Consider the following 21,822-nt stretch of genomic DNA (forward strand, 5'->3'; position numbering starts at 1 on the left):
CAAAAGTTAAATGTTCAACCATTACTTTGCATCAAGAACATACTCCCAACTTCAATGCTTGCATCTAAGTTTCAAACCCAATAAACTGGAATTATATATCAAACATAGAGACCAAAACCCAAAATCAAACAATTCAAAAACAAATAAAGTGCACAAAAAAATGGTTACACTGCACAAAAATAATCCATTCAACCTATGAACAAATAAACCAAGAAATTAGGGGATATTTTTTTCAAAGAAATACAAATCCAAAACTACATAATTTGAAAGAATCTTTATGCATACGCGACGATTCTACATAATACTTTCTATTAAATAGCTTTTTAAAACCAATAAACGGTACTCTATTAGTATTTCAAGCCAGCAACCCAAAACCAGCTGACTGATGTAGTGATTTAGGCTTTGTCTAATAGTCAGCAAAGGAATTCAACATTCCATAAAGTGAACAGACAATACAGCCGATGTTTATGCCTGGAGGAATCAACCTGTCGATATTTCTAACTGAACCTCAAAATTTCTAACTGAATTTTGATATTTCTAAGTGAATCTCTCATCAACATGACCACAAACAAGTATACAATATAATGTGATTTTGAGCTTAAATTCGACAGGTCTTGCCACCAACTAGATGAAAAAAATGAATATATATTGTACACTCACAGGGTTAATTACGCCTTACATACACACGAAGATTTAGTAGCATTAATATGGTACATCATTCTTTTAGCCCGCATTCGATATCAATTAGCAAGAAAATACACAGAGTTAAGAAACTGGTGTCAAGAGCCTTGTTTCCATGAGTGGCAACGCCTTCGGTGCTCTAAGAACCTGCAAACAAAGTATAAAATGGATCAAATACAACATTCACAAAACACTTTTCACTGAAAAATCCTTGATCATATTTTAGGTATATATAATCCATTTGCACCCGTTGGATTGTTTTCTTAATGTTTGTCCTTCCCATCTCGCTCATCAACATCAACTTTTGGCCCATCGTATGTTGACAAAAAGAATACACTCTGGTTCTTTTGCAAATATCTGTCAGAAACCAAAATATACGGTGAAAAGTGGAAAATTCTGAGATTGATTGTTGATTCCTGCTAGACGAATCACATAACATTTTGGAGCTCTTGAATATTTCCTTATCTAGACCGATGGGTACCATTAACAATTGAAATTGATTTACATTCTAGGCTATAGATTATAACATGTACTCTCATGGCCACCACAATCCTTTCACATATCCTGAATAAGCTCAACACTCCTTACAAGTATTTACAATGATCAACCAAATCATCCTACCATAGGCCTATATCTTTTGCTGAGTTACATATCGCACATATTTATTTGGAAACAACAGAAATCGCACATACATGGTTACGTGTTAAGTCCAAAGAGGCAATATTGAAGACATTGCATATGGACAGAAACTAGATTGATCCTCTGAGAATGAGGCATAAAATCACTGATAAATAACTTTAATTACACTAAACAGACACCTTCAGATTCAGGAAGTGTCATCAAATCCACAAAGCCCATAACTTGGGCGGGAACCCTATACTGCCAGAGAAAAACAGAATGTGCCCGCCAACCCATGTGCATGAAAATGCTAGAAAAAGATGGAACAACCTACTGGATATCTAATGCTTTGGTGTTAAACAATGATACATACTTCAGAAAGTCTGCTAGTTTTTGTTGCAATTGCATGAGAGCATCATATTCCATATTGGTGTAAACAAGCAGCTCTGGCAACTTCACTGAAAAACAAATAAACAAACCTCCTCATTCAGGTGTTTAGCATCATAAAACAACATACATCTATCAGGCAATGAGAAATATATGAATGATACTCTACGTACCAAACAAACGCAAGAGGTGTTCAGCTCCATAGATGGAAGAAGCAGTAACAGTGCTGTTTTCATGTATATGTTCAGTATATTGCCCTCTCTCTTGTTTATATAACAGCATTGCAGGCAACGCCTTGTCAAAGTATGTTCGTAAGCCATTGAGAATTTCCATCAGAGTGTCAACAACACTGCAAACAACAAGGCCACCAACAAATTATTGTTATTTATTGAAACCTCAAAAGAAATGACTCCCTTGTGGTTAATCTCAAAAAACATTGTTGGAGGATAATCATTTGTCTTTTTCTAATGCAGAGATGAATGCAAACCACAGTTTTAATTATCAATTTGCTGCTATAGCTGGATTTTTTTGTTTAATTTTTTTGCCTCCTTGGCTGTCCATTGCAAGGATCTTAGCTTTATAGATCAGTTATATTTCATTGGAAGTCTAATTCAAACAGCAATGTCAAATGGCACTCTGCCATGATGTAATACTATGCAGATAATCATCTGAAATTGAAGAGAGATTTATCACTAGTATGGTGAAACATATGGTAAATGCAAGTATCAGAAGCATAGATTGAATTTCCAATTATAAGTGAAGGAGAAAACAGCATCCTTACACGCCTTCCTGCTTCATTTTGAAATCCAAATACTTTTTCAGAATATCATCAACAGTGGGATGTCGGGGAAGCTTTATTAACTGAAAATAAATACAAACAAAACCTTGTAGACTTTAGAAAACAAAATAATAACTTTCACAGATAGATCAAACAGACATTTGGAGCACTGGTCCTGAGACAATTGAAGCTAGATGCACTATGCAAAAAGTTTTAATGACAGTTTTATGTGTAAAACAACATCCCAGAATAGGGATCTCAAGTACATGGATGTGGCTTGAGATGTCTTATCTACCTAGATCCTGAGAGATGTCTTAGCACACTTGTTTATGAATAGAATGGACCAAATAAATACATGACACGTACATTGATGAGAATGATTTTTCATTCCTCGGCAAAGAAACTGAAAACTCTCCTGACATGTTTCTTGTTCAGGCTTCAACTTTTATTTTGGTACCATGTACATTTTTTATGATATATATGAGAATTTTGATCTGAAACATCAGAATCTTGGGGCATTTTGGGCAAGCCATTTGACAATAAAAGTTTTCTCAATAAAGGTAAGTATGACTAGAGACAAGTAAATATTACCAAAAATTGTAGTAGCAATCTACGGATAGACAATTAACCCTTTCCAAGCTATAATGCACACACCTGAACGCTCAGCCTTTACCATTGCAAACAGACATAATGATTACTAAACATAAACAAGGCACCAGAACTAAATTATTTACCTGGCCAAGTTGAGTGACAAACTCCCAATCGTCAACTAGCTGCTTCTTTAACGTTCCTGGAAGAGGAATCTTCATAACTTGATCAGGCTCATCAGTATCCCTGTCCTGCCAAATCAAAAGTTCAAATAATGACACGTTTTATAATCTAGCACTGCAATTATCACGTGTCCTTCAGATATACTCAAACGATACACAAATTAAATGAAGGAATTTAGAGACATGCTAGACTAATTAATGAAACAAATTTCAGTTTTACCAAGGAGAATCACATACTTCAACACCTGAGTCTGCCTTACGTTTCTTTGCCCTTGTAACTGCAGTTACATCAGGAACAGAAATATTAGGTATCCTATACAATCATGCCTATAGCAGTAACCACACTTCAATTAACTAACTAAATTGTCTTAACCATGCCAAACTGATGTGTATATGGATGGTTATATACAGGCGTATACATGGACACACATGCATGCATGCATACACATTCAATAAAAAGAAATGTTTTATTTGAATTTATAAATTCAAGAAGTACGAAATAAGTATATATATTTTCATGTTTTTGTCATTTTCTCTCGAGTATAGACTCAGAACATGGAGTTCCTTTCCAGAGGCAGATAACAGAAGAGTACGCGGGTCCTACTAAGGAGGTATCAATGGCAGTTTGGCGATGCCTCAACAAGGGATAGTACTTAATAGAGCACTCCATGGATACATGGGTTTTTCACATAGGAAATGTGGCCTAGTTCGGAGGACACATGAATAATTTGTTAGCTGCAGTATATGAGGTCCCATTGGTTGACTGCAACTGATATCAATGCCATCAGAATTCAAAAAGAGACCTATATCAGACTTCATGGGATGAGATTCATCCAAAGCAATCTCTCTTCTTACTCCCATTCGTTCTAATCTCTACAGTCTCCTCCTCGAGTTTTCCAATCATGTTATAATCTCTCGTAATGATGTTTATATCCCCACAGTGCACTTCTTAGGCCAGCTTCCCTTCTTGTGGCAATGATGATTATAACTTTTAGTTCCACGGGTCATTCTGGCCATTTGCAGAAATTAAATCCGCATTTCCTTCCTCTCTACTAATGATGTATTGACAGCTTAGCAGTTTCCTCATCCACAAGGGATACTGCTGGATATAAAAACCAATTAGGATGCTCACGATGTCTATGGGAACACGGATCTTCACACAAGCAATGTTAATTTTTTGGAAGAAAACTTAGTAGGTAATCTTTTGGCTGTGGATCAAAAAATAAGATCATAATATGATTAGCTAAAAGATTATGTGTGGGGGCAAAATACATAGCAAGAGATATCAATTGGTGTTAGGATTGCGACTTGCCTCATTCAATCTACTCAGAGCTTACAAACTTTTGGGTTCCATATTTACTTAAACATTCTCATTAATTATAAATGCTTCAAATCAGATCCTTCATAAAAACATTGCAGGTTACCTGTTGTGCCCTTGGGCTTACTTTGTGGCATACGTCCTCGGAGGATTTTATCTCCACTTTGGTTTTTAAAGAGCTTCTTTTGCTTCTCAAGGTTTGCTTCAGTGCATTTCATCAAACGATCTGCGCCTACCCATTCATCCCAGCTACCAGTAGAAAGATGTACTTCATGAACTACTTTACAGAGTTACAACACTATCATTGCAGGATGAAAAAGGGTTTTACTCACTTTTTGCTCCATCCCTAGGAAAGGAAAAAGACCCATGAGTTTAAGATTTTCATAGAATTACTTAATTTTAAGGTATCTGTCAGCTATTGAAACTTGAAAACAGATGCTTATTGAAACATATGTATACACATGTATTGCATAAGCTGCAAAGCAATCTCAACAAATGCATGATGAAACATAAGTTTAAATTTTATTTTGAAGAGATTTCCTGTGTCATCCAAACGTAAGCAAAGACTGCTGAAATAAGAACGAATGAAGATAAGCTTGCAGAATATATATATATATATATATGTATGTATGTATGTATGTATGTATGTATGTATGTATGTATGTATGTATGTATGTATGTATGTATGTATGTATATGTCTATATATAAACCAGGCTGTGGCAATCCTCTGACCAATCCTCGGATGATATGTATATATATATACATACATACATACATACATATACATATATATATATATATATTTTTTATATATATGTATATACATATACATATATATCCATATATATCCATATATATATATGTATATATATTGGCCACAGCCTGCTTTACTCTTATTCTTCTTGTAGCCAACCTTCTGAGTTTTAGGACAACAAAACTTCCTATTCTTTTTCTCTTTAATGTTTTTCTACCTATATGTGTCATATTATAATTATATATGATTTTCTAAATCATCTAAATTTCTGAAATTCAACTTGGGTACATTAAAAGCATAGTTTATCTCCATTATAGGTGGTTTTGTGTATCAAGTCTTCACTGAGGCTTTATCATTCTTTTCTAAGGTTTCATATGGCAGCACCAAACAAAGTATTTCTTTTCTCTATGAAGAGAATTCTAGTGTTCGGATCATGAAGTTTTTGATGCAATAGATCATGTATTTCTTTTCTCAATGAAGATAACGCTTGTGTTTGGATCATGAAGTTTTTGTTGCAATAGATCATGTATGATTTCATCTAGCAACTACATCAGCATCTTTTGTATGGTTGATCATAGTCTCACAATTGCCAGATACTTTCTTCTCTATATAGACTTTGGAGTTGTCCTTCCCAATCTATCTCTGCAAAAAGCAGGTAATAAACACCCTAAATTAAGGACAGTTAGTCCCATCATTTGCTATAACCACCCTAAATTGCTATAACATTAAAGAAACTTGTTATATCATCAATCCTCTGACACTACAAATTACCTTCAAATTATATAGCATGCCCAAAGAAATCTTGGCGTTTACTAAGCACACCTGAGCTAGCTATGAATACAATTTGTTTACTTATAATATATACATGCATATAAACACAGATTGTATGCAAATAACCATCGTCATATCAAAAAAAATTTACATCATGTGACCAAATAAAAGCTAACAAAGTTCAGAATAATTTCTTAGCAGCAAAGGGCATAGCTGATACTCACAAGGTAATGCACAAAATACCTCCACTCTTTCTTCCGCACTTCTGCCTTTTGGACCTATGAGAATACGAATCTTGATGAATTATAACAGAGAAGATTATATAAATAACCTAAATTCAGAAGAAGAAATACAAATCATCAGCAGCACAGCTCGAAATGAATATAGCTATTGAAACGAAAAATACAAACCAAGAATATTATGAAATATGTATACTATCTTTGATCCTATAATATAAAAAGGTTTAGCAAAACCTACAATAATATATTCCTTTAGCAAAGATTGGAATAGATAAATTGGCAGGACAAGGCAGAAAACAACCCCGCCTCTAGCATCAAATACATGAAAGAAATATTGATGGATTGATCTCTCTCGAGACACAAGGAGAAGTTGTTGAAGGACAGCAATACAAGCACACAAGATCCTCAACAAAAGAGCAATAGTGACTTTCTTTAGACACATCACTCCTACTCATGCTGGAATTCAATCAAAGGCTACACAAGTGGGCTCTCTAACAGGATATTGCAAAGGGTTTACAATAGATCAGACAGTAGCAATTTCTTGTGCAAGTAAGCGCTGGCCTCATGAACCACAATCTCAACACCCTTGTCATGGACAGATAAAGCCCATTATCTTCCACCATCAAAGGTGCTTCCCTCGCTTCAGAGATATCTCCATTCTGCATCGACTTATGTTACAGGTCTTTCGAAGATAAAAATTACAATCTATCTGACATGAGAATCTTACATGTATAGAGAATGGGATTCACTTTACATGTATAGAGAATGAGAATCTCCATTCTACATCGACTTATGTTACAGATCTTTCGAAGATAAAAATTACAATCTATCCGACATGAGAATCTTACATGTATACAGAATGGGATTCTTTAGTCACTTTTATTTTTATTTACTTTTTACTTAGTTATATTTATTTAGGGTTGTTCTGAAAGACGAGACAACATCTTAAGATGTAATCTCTTGTTTGATCTTATATGCCATTTTTGCCTCTTAAAAGACGTTAATATATATTTCTTTCTTTCTACCCACGTGGCGAACCATTTTTTGTTAAATCATAAACTTGGTTCAGATCTCACTAATCCCTACGATCACAATTTTATTAGATGACCTTGTAGAAGGTAGAGGTTCAATGCATGATCATTATGCCTCCATTGTAAAACCTTCATAAATGGCAGACAGATATAATACATTTCAATGCATTGGGAATCAGACTCTTTCTTATAGGTTGGAGGTCTGGCAAGGAAGCATACAAAAGATATCCCTACATCATGTTGGAGTATTTGTTTTTGATGTTCTCCTGCTAATATCTCAAAGTCGGTGTTATCCGTGAATTTGTAAGAGAGGTCTCTAACAGTGGTAGTCCACTATCTCTGCCTTCTTTAGGACCGTCACTCTCTAGCCATAGCTGCCACCTGACTCATTCATCCACTCCAATAGCCATGTATCTGCCCGCCCTGCTGATCCAGAACATAAGCCAGCTGCCCTGCACACCAGCCACCACCATCTCAGTCAGCTGCAGCTTAGTCACCACCCCCAAACATTGCATTCCAACCCTCACTCTGTGGATTCTAGAACCACCGCTGCCAAACCATTGCATTCCAACCCTAATCCACCCACTGCTGCTTTGACCACCACCACTGTCAGACTGGCACAGCCTGATGTGTATGCTGATCCCAACCCAATGCCATGTCCTTTACTTTAGTCATGTGACCATGCACAAATGATTTAAGAGATGGAATGTCACAAAACCACTCTAGCTAACCACGGTAACAACAGCGGAGGTAGAGAGCGTCGCTTCTGGCGTGGATTCTGACTTAGATGCTAATTCCATTGGCCTTTTGAAGATGCTAATTCCATGGGCTCCACTCCATTCCAATGATCATATTAAGTTTCCCGAGCACATTAATAAGATGCTTTGCTTTCATCAGAGACATGGATGCAGCTTTTTGTCTCATAGGTTCCTTTGGCCTTTTGAGGACGTTAATTCCATGGGCTCCACTCCATCCCAGAGATCATATTACTGTCCCCCGGGCACATTAATAAGATGTCTGATCTAATATATCTTCATCAATGATTTCTTTAGTTCTTATAGGTTATGTTACTGGCTTCGGAAGGAAAATAATACTTCATCATCAGTCATTATTCTACACCACCATAAAATGCAGGATTCCTTATTTCCAACAATTATCCTGTTTTTTCTAGGTAGGGTACAAACCCTCTGTGTCTCGACAGTTTTGCAAAGTACGTAACCCACATAAGCATGACCTAGTCCAACCCTTGAAAAGCATGGTTAGCTCGAAGAGAGAGAGAGAGAGAGAAAGAAAGAAAAGAAAGATATATTAACGTCTTCTCAGACCAAAATTGGCCTATGAGACAATTGGTTTACAACAAAAATGGGGTAGTTACCCATTCATCGAAAGTAAAAATAAAATAAAATAAGACTTAAGCTAGAGAGAGAGAAAGAGAGAGAGAGAGAGAGAGAGAGAGAGACGTGGGGGAGAAGACGAAAAAGGAAGAGATATTACCTTGGCTTCGTAGATGAGAGGACCATGGTAGGCAAGGACCTTCTCACCCTCTCTGAAGAAGCCATGGTCTTCGCCGTCGCCATCACTCTCAGCAGCAGTTGCCATGACAGCATCACTACAGTCCCCTCCTCCATCCTCCTCTTCTTCAGAGCTCCCCATCGAATTTCAAAACGGAGAAGAAAAGGAGAGAGAGAGAGAGAGAGAGATTTTCTGCCTCGCTATCTGCTGTCTCTGTTTCTGTAGCTGTGTGTGGGGGGGGGGGGGGGGGGGACAGAGCAGATGGAGTAGAGTAGAGCAGAGCAGAGCAAAGCTTAAGAGAGATTTGGGTGGGAAGAGAGAAAGAGAGATTAAAGAGCTCCAATGGAAGGATTTGAGCCGATCCCGAAACCGTAGAGTAGAGCAGAGCAAAGCTTAAGAGATATTTGAGTGGGAAGAGAGAAAGAGAGATTAAAGAGCTCCAATGGAAGGATTTGAGCCGATCCCGAAACCGTAGAGTAGAGCAGAGCAAAGCTTAAGAGAGATTTGGGTGGGAAGAGAGAAAGAGAGATTAAAGAGCTCCAATGGAAGGATTTGAGCCGATCCCGAAACCGTGTCCACCGGAGACTCGAGAGAGGTCTTCAGATCAAAATTGCTGGCCCGAGACCGTGGCCGAACAACTTAAAGATATCTTTCCAATCCGATTCAATATACCTCTCTCTTCCTCCCAGAATGTGACCTGCTCAACTCTCCTCGAATGCCTCTCTCACATAATGTGTACGTAATCGTCGAGAAGCCCCGCATGTTCCCCCCTCCCTCGCATTTCTTTTAACATGCTCGACAAACCATGTGTTGTGTCCACTCATAGTAACTGAAGTTTTTGACCTCGTCGTCGATCTGTTATGGGGGTGCAAATACAAAGCTCCAAATGCATGCCCTCTTGTTAAATATAGAGATTGTAAATGAGGGAGGAGGTGAGAGAGATTTTCTCACAATCCATAGAGAGACCAATATTAACCCATGGTTATTGAATAAAGAAGTTTTATTAAAGATATGGATTGCAAATCAGGGGAAGATGAGAGAGAGAGAGAGAGAGAGAGATTTTAGTGTCCGTAGAGAGGCCAATATTGACCCATGGTACCTAAGTGCACAAGTTTTCTTGATGTGTATCTCCTTCATAAAAAGAGATAGATATTCATGCTTCCAAGCACAATGTCTTGATGTTTTTGATTGATCTATTGCACAAAGTGAAACATTTCATTGGTGTGTGTAGAGTAGAATAACAACATTCAAGATTCAAGAATTTCAAGAGCGAACCTAAAGGAAATTCATACTTTTCATTGACAAAAATAACCAACCTAAGAATTAGTTTCCCTTTACCAAAAAATCTTGCTTTTCTAACTTGATGTAGATAGCTTACGCTATTACCGTTGACAAGCATTTAAGGTTTGCTTGCAAGAGGATATCCCCATCCCCTATTTATATTTGTTGGCAGTTGCTATTGTAGCATTCACACCATGAGCATAAATCTCTCTGTTTCTTTTTGTCTAGTGAAAACAGGCAATTATATTAATAAGTGAATGTGAAAAACATTGTGATGGTACTGTAATTGAATGTGGTCTAACATAGTACACTCATATAGGATAAGTGGGACATGTTGAATTGCCAATAAGCAAAAAGAACACTCCATTGTTGAAAGAATTTCTACTTGCTCCAACAAAGAATCACATCAATACCTTAACTTTTGTAGAAATCCTTTGACCCCATATGTACCATCAAATAGAAAAAACATTTGTCATATCCCAATTATGATGCAATCTTCAATATCTCAAAAATAAGAAAACAAATCCATGACGTGTCTTGTGGGGCTTTGAGATGGGTTAACATCATCAATCATTGATTCTCTCGTTTTTCCTTTATTCAAGGTTAAATACTTTTTCATTACGCAAACATTTGTTTGCTTTGGTCTTACGAACCATGTTGTCCTCTCAAGAGACATTAATAGACTTATTCTTTTGGAAAACAAGAACCTAAAGACATGCAACATCTTGCGACCACTCTAGAGATGGCCGAACATAAAGATACCATGGAAACACAAGAGACATTTGTGAATCAAAATAAATGTGGCAACAATAAAGGGCATGGGCGTTTCAAAAAGTGATTAATTTTTATGCTTCTTTGCCAATTTCATGGGAGGTTCACTTGGGATTATCCCTAGCAAAATGTTCCAATTCATAACATAACAAAGTGAGACATGGTAAAGGAGGTGACTTGCATAGACATGATCGATGGTTGTGACATTATTTGGTATATGCGAGAAATATATCAACCGGAGGAAGGGGGAGTGTGAAAGGGTTCTCATGATCAAGTTAGCCCCAAATGTGGATGCACCAATTAGTGCCCAACATCAAGGGATAATCAAAGAGAAGAATTATTGGCAAGGGGTGTTTTTGGGAGCAATCCAAGGAGGAATGTCCCTGCCTATGAAACTCGTGCGAACGCACGACAAAGCAAGTTGTAGAATACATTGAATATCGAGATGATTGGATTCTATCGAGGGAGATCAAAACATTGCCATCCTCTTCCACCTAGAAGATAAGGATACACCTTTCATATATTATATTTTCAAATCAATTCAAGCCTATCTAGAAAGCAATACTTTACCAAAAGAAAAAGGTAGTTGGGGATGCATAGACAACTAAAAATGTTTTTTTGTGTGCCTCCTTGGAACGCCAAACGTGACTTCTCTCAGCCTCTCAAGCATTAGGCTCTCGTGAATGGCAAGTATCTACGGCGATGGGGGAAACAAACAAGGATGTTATCTTAGCGCTACCTTGTTTGTGACCGTCGATTGTCGTTCTTGATGAGTCTGAAACCGAAGCTAGAAGCAAGGACATACAAAGAAGCTAACTAATCCGGTAGTATAAATCTAGCGTGTGTGCGTCTTACTTAGCCCTCTAGGTGCAGACATTGGCAAGACGCTCATTAACTTTGGGGATGATCTAAGGAACATGGACGCAACTCCCGGAGAGCCTCGCGAGGCCGAGAGGAGTGGAGAAGAAGTATATATGTATGATGGAATGGGAAGCTTTCTTTCTTGTATGCTGGGAGTCGTGATTGGCGGGCAGGCCATCATAGGTCAGCCAGGAAAAATGCCGCCCATTTTCTTGGGTAGGTCACTCGTCCGGTCAGATCAGATTATAGATCAGGCCATTTTAGGTTCGGTGAGGTCAAGTCAGGTTAAGACAAGACAAGAAAAGTCAAGTCAAGTCATGTCAAGCAAAATGGTAGTGGTGGTTTTGGTGTTCCTCCTCCTCCTCCTCCTGGCGATGGCGATGGCCATGGCCACGATCAGGTGGAAAACACATTTACTGCGTTGAATCAGAAGAATCGGAGAGACTGCAAAATCCCATTGACCAGACAGACAGACAGACAGACAGATACACGCGAACGATTGGTCCCGAAACTTCTATCGCCATTTCCTTCTTCGCCATCGCCACTACCTCCGTTTGACTCGCCGTTTCCTTCCTTCTTGCTTTTGTTCCAATTGTTTCTTATTCCTTCCATTTTCTTTTCCTCCTCCTTTTTCATCGGCATTGCTATCGCCATCACCATCTCCATGGCCAGTTGACCTTTGTTTTTTCTTTCCTTCCTTAAGTCCTTCAGCCCTTCTTTCTTTGTTTCTTCTTCTCCTTCCTCTTCTGTGCATCTCATAGATTGAAGCTCTCATTGTCGGGATCATCATGACCTCCCTTCGGCGCAGGAAACCATATCCAGCTTCTGCACAGGCAGAAGAAGAAGAAGAAGAAGAAGAAGAAGACAGAGGAGGAGATGCAGATGAGGGGAGGAAGCCATATCTGGCCTCTGCACATGTACAACAAGAAGAAAAGAAGACATTTCTAGCTTCACTGAAAAGAGGAGAAGGAAGACAAGGAGAAGAAGAAGACAAAGATGAAGACGAAGACGAAGACGAGTCAGAGGAAGAAGAAGAAGAAGAGGGGGAAGAAGAAAAAGAAGAGGAGGAAGAAGAAGGAGGGGGAGGGAGAGGGGGAGGAAATGAAGAAATCCAAGAGGTCAAAGCTTCTCAAATTTCTTCTCTTGACGAAGAAGAAGATAGGAAAAAGAAGAAGACGAATAATCTTCAGATTAAGCATCAGAGTGATAATCCTTCTTCTTCTTACCTTAATAATGTACCTGAGGAAAGAAGTGCTCATCAGTCCCAACCTTCCTCCATCATTGTGAACGACAATGGCAATTATGACGATGTAAAAGACACACTTTCCATAACTAAATCCTCTGCAAAACCTCATGTTTCAAGTACAAGAAAGATTAAGAAGAACTCAAAGAAAATACGCCATTCTTCTAAATGGAAATGTATCGACACATGCTGTTGGCTTATAGGATACGTTTGTTGTGTATGGTGGGTGCTCCTGGTGCTTTACAAAGCTTTGCCATCTCTGTCAGAAGCCATATCTGGACCACACACTGATCCTCCAGGAGTAATTCTGAAGAAAGAAGGACTGAAATCTCTGCATCCTGTAGTCTTTGTACCTGGAATTGTGACGGGTGGATTAGAGCTATGGGAAGGCCATCCATGTGCAGAAGGATTATTCAGGAAACGGCTATGGGGAGGGACATTTGGAGATGTATACAAACGGTAAGATATAAGATGTCATAACGTTGCAAGAATTAAATCAAGGAAATACTTCATAAGTGATTCACCATAGTTTAATGCATACAAAAGGTACGATAGATTTAATAATTCGTTCAATTGAATCTTTAGATTATATATTCTGATGGTTGTCAGTAAATGATTGCTATAATAAGTGATTCGGATGTAGTTTAATGGAGATGTATGCAAAGAGTAGTTATTGTAAAGTTTGAGATAAATTTCTACAAAAGCTTCTATGAGAAGCCATACTTTGGAAATGTCTGAAAGGTAAGGTATCTGTAATGCACCACGGAATCTTGAGATGGTTTAGTGCTTCATAAAGTCCTCGTTGCCTCATTTGGAGATATCTACAAAAGGTAAGATATGAGCTATAATGCTTCAAGGGAATTTTTAGATTAAATGGTTTCTTGCACTTAGTTGGTCATGAGATAATAGTTCAGAAATGAGTGAACTTTGTTGCATCAACTTGGAAAGATATTTGTAATGCCATATCTGGGGACTTTGTATGGCATCAATTCAAGGCTTGCAAGCTTTAGATCATGGAATACCTCATAAATGATTGCATTTTACTGCATCGTCATCCTTACTTTGGAAAGATAACCGACATAGTGCTACAAGTGAGAACATTAGATGATATAGTTAAATGTTTGCTAGAATTAGGTAAAGAAAATATATCATTTAGATGATATGGTTTAACATTGCAAGAATAAGGTCAATGAAATACTTCATAATGTTTGGGAAACCCAAAATAGCGTTGTTGCATCCATACTATACTGTATACAATTCACGATACTTGGGAAAGATGGTGTAGCTATACATATATGGATCTAGATTAGATGATATGGTTTAATGGTTCCATAAAGTCCTTTTTGGAGATATTTGCACAAGGTTAGGTATATGCAATCTTGCAAGCGAAGCTTAATTAGATGATAATCTGCCAGAATTCGCTTAAGAAATACTTCATAAGTGATCCCTATGGTCTGCAAACCTTCAGTGACAAGCATTAATGTTGCATGTGTGGAACCAAATTACATGAGATGGTTAAATTTTTGCAAGATATAGGTGTAGTTACTAGTATAATAATACAAGATCTAGGTTGAGAAATATTTAAATGATTCACTATAAATATGTATGTCTTATCATGCCAGTCCAAGCGAAGGCATTTTTATGTCCATCTCAAAAGGTCGTTGATATTACTTGGGGTAGTTATTTTCTTCACAAAATGTTGGGAATTCTCTTTGATTTCTTGTTGTTATATGTATTTGTATAAAGATTCTTACAAACAGAAGATATCTTAAGAGGCTTAATTAGACTGAACAAGAGTTTGGATTTCTGAAAAATGTAGTGATGTCTTGAAGAACAACAAACAAAATTAAACAGAATAACTTGTAATTTCTAAGGTTTTATTTGCATATTATGTGCAAACATTTTATTGTGGGTTTCTCTTATTGTACGTTTCTTCTCTTTCAGGCCTTTTTGCTGGTTGACCCATATGGCGCTGGACAACATAACTGGATTGGATCCAGAAGGTTTAAAAGTAAGGCCCGTCTCTGGTCTAGTAGCAGCTGATTACTTTGTAGGGGGTTTTTTCGTCTGGGCTATTCTGATACAGAATCTCGCGAAGATAGGTTATGAAGAAAAGAATCTGCATATGGCTGCTTATGACTGGCGTCTCTCTTTCCAAAACACAGAGGTCTTTGGCTAACCATTTACAACAAAAAACATAAACGACAGTGATAATCTTATTGAACAAAAAATTTGAAAATCCTCCGAGTTTTTCTTTATTTCCCCAAATGCCCCTGGTCACCCCTAGAAGAGAGAAAACGGGAGTGATTTCCCCATATACATGAACAAATAGCTCGTGTAAATGAGAGAATTGGATGAACTTAACATATAATTGCTCATAAGGGGTTTGATCAGCAGAATAACAAAAACTTAGGGGTCTTTTGGGGAAATAAAGAAAACTGAAGGGGTACTCTGGAGTTTTTTCCCTGAAATGTTTTGGTTATTACTTATCATCCTTTGTTTTTGTTGCAAACAGTACCGTGACAAGACTTTGAGCAGACTGAAGAGTACCATTGAGTTACTTGTTCAAACAAATGGAGGGAATAAGATAGTGGCAGTACCACATTCAATGGGAACTCTCTATTTCATGCATTTCATGAAATGGGTTGAAGCTCCATTACCCATGGGTGGTGGTGGAGGCCCTGATTGGTGTGCCAAACACATAAAATCTGTTATGAATATAGCTGGACCCTTGCTTGGTGTTCCAAAAGCTTTATCTGGTATCTTCTCTGCTGAAGCAAAAGACATTGCAGTAGCCAGGTACTTTATATAATTAGAATTGTCTAATATTTTAAACTTGTTTGGGGCGGCTATCTCTATGCTGCTCAGAAACTGAAATAAAGTGCTAATTCTTAATTTTATAAATAGTTATGGAAGGGTTTAGGTTAACGAAGGCAATTCTAAGCCAAGGGTTCCTGGGGATAATCCTGGGCTGTAGGCTCTAGATGTGATTCCTTATTTTCTTTGGATCTAAGATACCTAAAGAAGATGATCCATAGGTTGCAATGTTCATCCTTGATTTACAGACGAGCTGCTCACATCTGATATGTGATTCAGCCACACTAATCGCCCTCAGATGTAGCAATAATTATGTTTTATGATATTCTTGGTTTTTTGAATATCTCATAGTCTTGCCTCGTGATGGATGATGAGTAGGAACACCTATGGTTCATTCTTCCTAGTTTTGTAATAAAAATTCCCATTCTTGGCTCACAAAACTTATTCCTTGGTATTCAGACAAGTTGTGTATATGTAATATGTGATTCGGCCATTCCATTGACTCTCGGATGTATTGGTATTTATGTTTTATGATTTTCATGGTTTTAAGAATATCTCATGGTGTGTATCTGATACATTATGAGTAGGAACACATGTGGTTCATTCCTCCCCTAGTTTTCTAATAAAGCTCCATTGTCCAGCGAAGAAGTAATCCGTAGTGGATGATTACACTGTGCAAAGTAGATGAAGGTTAAATATCTGGTGTGGAGCTCATAATTTCTTCTTACTCATATAGGGCTATAGCTCCAGGTCTGATGGATTCAGAAGCACTTGGTATACAAACTCTCCAACATATCATGCATGTGGCTCGAAGTTGGGATTCAGTTATGTCCATGATTCCCAAGGGTGGGGAGGTGATATGGGGAGGCATGGATTGGTCACCCGAAGATGGTTTTGAATGCCATACGAAACAGAGTGGAAGCAATGGGAGAAAAAGACATGATTCTACAAGGAACAGAAAGAAGGCAAATGAAACTCGTTATGGGAGACTGATCTCATTTGGCAACGATGTTGCTGAAATTAGCAAACCATTCAAGGTTTGTAACTAGTGTACTTTTGGTTCTTAGTTGAAAGGCTTGATAATCATAGCATCTTAAAATGCTATTTTCATTTCATGTTAAAGGTTATTCAAGGTTTGTAATTAGTGCAGATTTGCTCTTTAATTGAAAAAGCTTGATAACTCTAGTGGCTTAAGATTTTATTTTTGTTTCATCACATAAAATGTTAATTTTCTTCTCATTATAGAAAATGGTGTTTTTCTTTCCATTATAGCCTGTGAGAAGTGGTATGCCCATAAGTGTGAATTATTCGTGTGGAGATCCATGGACAGAGTATCATGAGATGAGCCTTGAAAACATTCACGACGTTGCAGAGCATGAAGTGTTTACTGCAGACACCGTGCCAGATCTTTTGAGGTATGTGGCACCTGCAATGATGCAGCGAGGAGAGGCTCAATTCTCTCATGGACTTGCCGAAGACCTTGATGATCCTAAATACCAACATTTCAAGTATTGGTCGAATCCGTTAGAAACTAGGTAAGCATTACATATTACTACTGCATTCATTAATAAAAATGTGGTATCAAGGTTTCCTCTAAGAAATGTATGATAATGTTTAACAAGGTTGGCTATTCTTACCCTCGATTCATAGTTGATCTTTAGATTTTCTTTCCCATGATCATGATACCCTCGATTCATAGTTGATCTTTAGATTTTCTTTCCCATGATCATGATTATATAGCAAAATCACGCCAATTGGTTTACAATCAAGGCCATATTAAAGGGTGCTTAATTTCCTCAATGAACAGAAGTTCAAGTTTAAAAATTGTTAGCAAGTGTGGCTAGCAAATTGAAATAAAAATCAATAAAAGCCTAGTTGACCATAACGAGTAATTAGCCAATGTTTTCAAATGTTTTACCGAATATGCAAATGTTAGCACCTACATGGGCAATCCCAGTACTGACCCTGAGAAATAGATGTATATGAATGGGCTGGGTGTTTTACTGAAAGAGTTAATATATATTTTTTTGTATGTTTCTTTTATGTTGGAAGGTTGCCAAATGCTCCCGACATGGAGGTTTATTGTATGTATGGGGTGGGCCTAATGACAGAGAGAGCATATGTATACAAGCTCTCACCACATCTAGAAACATGTCACATACCATTTCGGATTGATACAACCATACATGGAGATTCAGATGAAGATACATGCCTCAAGGGGGGCACTAGGTTTGTGGACGGGGATGAGACTGTTCCAGTGTTAAGTGCGGGTTTCATGTGTGCCAAAGGATGGCGTGGCCACACTCGATTCAATCCTTCAGGGTCAGCAACATTTGTGAGAGAATATGAGCACGATCCACCATCGAATTTGCTCGAAGGACGAGGTACTCAGAGCAGTTCACATGTTGATATAATGGGGAATTTTGCGTTGATTGAAGATATCATGAGGGTTGCCGCTGGTGCGTCAGGAGAGGAGATTGGAGGTGATCAGATCTACTCGGATATCTTGAAGTGGGCTGACAGAATCCCACTCAAACTGTAAACTTTAGATGGTGTTCATTCTTTTCAGTCACTATTTGTAATAACTCATCATGATGCATAATAATTAAATGCTAATGTATCTAGAACGTAAATATTGTATTTCTATTTATTTATCTTACCCTATGTAAGATAATAAAACATCGGGGTTGGCCACACTTGATTCAATCCTTTGGGGTCGGCAACATTTGTTAGAGAATATAAGGACACTCCACCATCGAATTTACTCGAAAGACAAGGTACTCAGAGTAGTTCACATGTTGATATAATGGGGAATTTTGCGTGGATTAAAGATATCATTAAGGTTGCTGCTGGTGCGTTAGGAGAGGAGATTGGAGGTGATCGGATCTACTCAGATATCGTGAAGTGAGCTACCAGAAGCCACTCAAACTGTAAACTTGTGATGCTGTTCATTCTTTTCAGTCATTATTTGTAATAATATATCATGATGTATAATAATTAGATGCTGATATCTGGAATATAAATCTGTGTATCATTTATCTTTACCCTACGTACGGTAATAAAACATCTTGTACATTAATATAATAATTAAAACAACTATCTTGGTATTTTATTAACATTACTGCCTTGAAATGTATAACACAAACTCTGTATTTATTTATTGTTATTTCAATGAACACATTCCTTTGCATTTTGATATTGGAACCTCTTAAGTTTGAAGCCTAGCCATGTTTCATCTTTGTGTTCATCGTTTGAAATTATAGTTTTGGTCAATGAAATGATGCATACTTGTCCAGAGGTTCCAAGTCCCAGTTCCAACAAACTGTGCACAATGCATGCTCACATGTACTTTGTGATGTTCCAAACTCCTGTCTCTGTTTTTATGGATGATGATCTTAGATCTGACTCTATACTAAAAAGCTACTTGGCACGCTTCATATCCAAGATCTACACCTACATGAGTAGATGACCACGCAATGAGAGTTTTTCATCACAAATACTGAAGATATCAAAAGGTAAAAATTCCTCATTCGCACACTATTTGCTTTTGCTGATATGGTCATATATATGCGTGAAATGTCCTAATACTCTAATAAATCTCAAGAAAGGATTGTACATGTAAAGAAATCCTCAACTTGAGGTTAATAACTCTCATTCAATTAACTAATAACTCTCTAACTTTGAGGAATCTATCATATCTTGCCCTTTAAGTTAACCTAACGGTGAGTAGATAATGATCTTTGTTTGATATTTGCAGTTGATCCTCAATTGATCTTGGCTGGTTCAAGTGGAAGCTAAGTTTAGAATGCCAGCATATGATAAATCTAGGTGTGATGCACTTTAACCTATGACTAAAGGTGTATGTATCAAAGGGAGAAAGGAGGTCTTTGTCGGCTAGAGAAAGTATCACTTGAAGCATGGTATGCTAGGTTCCACATCAATGGAGGTAAAACTGACGGTGATATTTGTCCAAACTCTACAAAATGATGCAGTGCCAATTTGCTTGACAAAGTCAAGATGGGTGGATACTGGTTAATAGGAGAATTAAGGGCATAATGAATGTCGTTGGCTATTAGTTCTTTTTCTTATTGCTAACTTGATTCTCCCCTTTGATTTAAGTTTGTTGCTTGTAAGAGCTTATATAGCCGACAAGGATTAATATAGAGGTGTGCCGACAAGGAATAATGGTTCAATGATAATTCCTCATATTAGACCTAAATAATAACCCATCTTTAATCCTTCTTCATCCTACTTCTATACCCTTGGTCACACAAAACTCCTCTCATCACATCACGTAGTGGAGCTCCATGAAAGGACTATATTCTCACATACGAGACATGTGCGAGTGTGCACACGAACACCCATATACACACACGTGCACGTGCATTCACAAGATGCACATAAGATATCACTACACCAAGCTTATATCCACATTGTTTTTTCCATGGTGTTCTGTTTCTCCTCGTCATGCATTAGCATCATGTGAATTTTGCTTTGCCTTTTGAATGGGTTCATTTGCTTTCCTTTGCTAATAGTCATTTGAATCATGTGCTATTAGACATTCATTCTTCTTTCACACTCAACCTTGGAATTGCACTGTATCCTTTGCTTTCCATTAGTTTCACACTTTGGCCATTCCTGTGGTGCTTGGCCTTTTGATAACAAGGAGCTTACTATAGCTCTTATTGGTAAGAATATACAGAACTTTGAGTTCAGGTCTATGCAAATGTAATATCGTAAACTTTGATTCCCCTTGATAATCATAGCGTGTTCAAGGTTGAAAACTCAAAGGTACCAACCCCATCATTCAAAGCAACGTGACCGATGTGAGAGTTGTAGAAGAGATTTTGGAATTGAAGTCAAAACTAACAATAAGCACTAGGTTCATTTGCTTTCCTTTGCTAATAGTCATTTGAATCATGTGCTATTAGACATTCATTCTTCTTTCACACTCAACCTTGGAATTGCACTGTATCCTTTGCTTTCCATTAGTTTCACACTTTGGCCATTCCTGTGGTGCTTGGCCTTTTGATAACAAGGAGCTTACTATAGCTCTTATTGGTAAGAATATACAGAACTTTGAGTTCAGGTCTATGCAAATGTAATATCGTAAACTTTGATTCCCCTTGATAATCATAGCGTGTTCAAGGTTGAAAACTCAAAGGTACCAACCCCATCATTCAAAGCAACGTGACCGATGTGAGAGTTGTAGAAGAGATTTTGGAATTGAAGTCAAAACTAACAATAAGCACTAGGTTCATTTGCTTTCCTTTGCTAATAGTCATTTGAATCATGTGCTATTAGACATTCATTCTTCTTTCACACTCAACCTTGGAATTGCACTGTATCCTTTGCTTTCCATTAGTTTCACACTTTGGCCATTCCTGTGGTGCTTGGCCTTTTGATAACAAGGAGCTTACTATAGCTCTTATTGGTAAGAATATACAGAACTTTGAGTTCAGGTCTATGCAAATGTAATATCGTAAACTTTGATTCCCCTTGATAATCATAGCGTGTTCAAGGTTGAAAACTCAAAGGTACCAACCCCATCATTCAAAGCAACGTGACCGATGTGAGAGTTGTAGAAGAGATTTTGGAATTGAAGTCAAAACTAACAATAAGCACTAGGTTCATTTGCTTTCCTTTGCTAATAGTCATTTGAATCATGTGCTATTAGACATTCATTCTTCTTTCACACTCAACCTTGGAATTGCACTGTATCCTTTGCTTTCCATTAGTTTCACACTTTGGCCATTCCTGTGGTGCTTGGCCTTTTGATAACAAGGAGCTTACTATAGCTCTTATTGGTAAGAATATACAGAACTTTGAGTTCAGGTCTATGCAAATGTAATATCGTAAACTTTGATTCCCCTTGATAATCATAGCGTGTTCAAGGTTGAAAACTCAAAGGTACCAACCCCATCATTCAAAGCAACGTGACCGATGTGAGAGTTGTAGAAGAGATTTTGGAATTGAAGTCAAAACTAAC

General features: G+C 37.6%; 2 protein-coding genes across 2 annotated transcripts; one reads left to right on the forward strand and one right to left on the reverse strand.

Moving 5' to 3' along the window:
• Positions 1–577: 577 nt before the first annotated feature.
• On the reverse strand, positions 578–9,061 carry LOC147865926 (protein MRG1-like). The gene is made up of 11 exons (XM_087316265.1): positions 8,843–9,061; positions 6,303–6,356; positions 4,885–4,898; positions 4,659–4,801; positions 3,472–3,512; positions 3,199–3,303; positions 2,468–2,547; positions 1,860–2,035; positions 1,673–1,757; positions 929–1,038; positions 578–828 (listed from the first exon to the last, which is right to left on the reverse strand). The coding sequence occupies exons 1-10, from the start codon at positions 8,999–9,001 to the stop codon at positions 945–947; spliced, it is 951 nt and encodes a 316-aa protein (XP_087172391.1). The 5' UTR covers positions 9,002–9,061; the 3' UTR covers positions 578–828; positions 929–944.
• A 3,415-nt stretch (positions 9,062–12,476) lies between these two features.
• LOC147865927 (phospholipid:diacylglycerol acyltransferase 1-like) lies at positions 12,477–18,951 on the forward strand. The gene is made up of 6 exons (XM_087316266.1): positions 12,477–13,475; positions 14,961–15,183; positions 15,532–15,815; positions 16,570–16,870; positions 17,106–17,368; positions 17,886–18,951. The coding sequence occupies exons 1-6, from the start codon at positions 12,562–12,564 to the stop codon at positions 18,373–18,375; spliced, it is 2,475 nt and encodes an 824-aa protein (XP_087172392.1). The 5' UTR covers positions 12,477–12,561; the 3' UTR covers positions 18,376–18,951.
• Positions 18,952–21,822: the final 2,871 nt, after the last annotated feature.

Source organism: Azolla caroliniana, unplaced genomic scaffold (genome assembly GCF_043228905.1).
Source record: "Azolla caroliniana isolate FFs.n. ecotype wild unplaced genomic scaffold, voAzoCaro1.0.p SCAF_3, whole genome shotgun sequence".
In the NCBI taxonomy this organism is placed as follows: domain Eukaryota; kingdom Viridiplantae; phylum Streptophyta; class Polypodiopsida; order Salviniales; family Salviniaceae; genus Azolla; species Azolla caroliniana.

Coding starts and splice junctions, on each gene's coding strand:
- LOC147865926 (XM_087316265.1), bottom strand. CDS start 9,001: ATGGGGAGCTCTGAAGAAGAGGAGGATGGAGGAGGGGACTGTAGTGAT. Junction 3,304..3,471: donor AGGCAGACTCAGGTGTTGAA/GTATGTGATTCT, acceptor TTGATTTGGCAG/GACAGGGATACTGATGAGCC. Junction 1,039..1,672: donor AAACTAGCAGACTTTCTGAA/GTATGTATCATT, acceptor GGTTTCTGACAG/ATATTTGCAAAAGAACCAGA.
- LOC147865927 (XM_087316266.1), top strand. CDS start 12,562: ATGACCTCCCTTCGGCGCAGGAAACCATATCCAGCTTCTGCACAGGCA. Junction 13,476..14,960: donor TTTGGAGATGTATACAAACG/GTAAGATATAAG, acceptor CTTCTCTTTCAG/GCCTTTTTGCTGGTTGACCC. Junction 17,369..17,885: donor TCGAATCCGTTAGAAACTAG/GTAAGCATTACA, acceptor TTATGTTGGAAG/GTTGCCAAATGCTCCCGACA.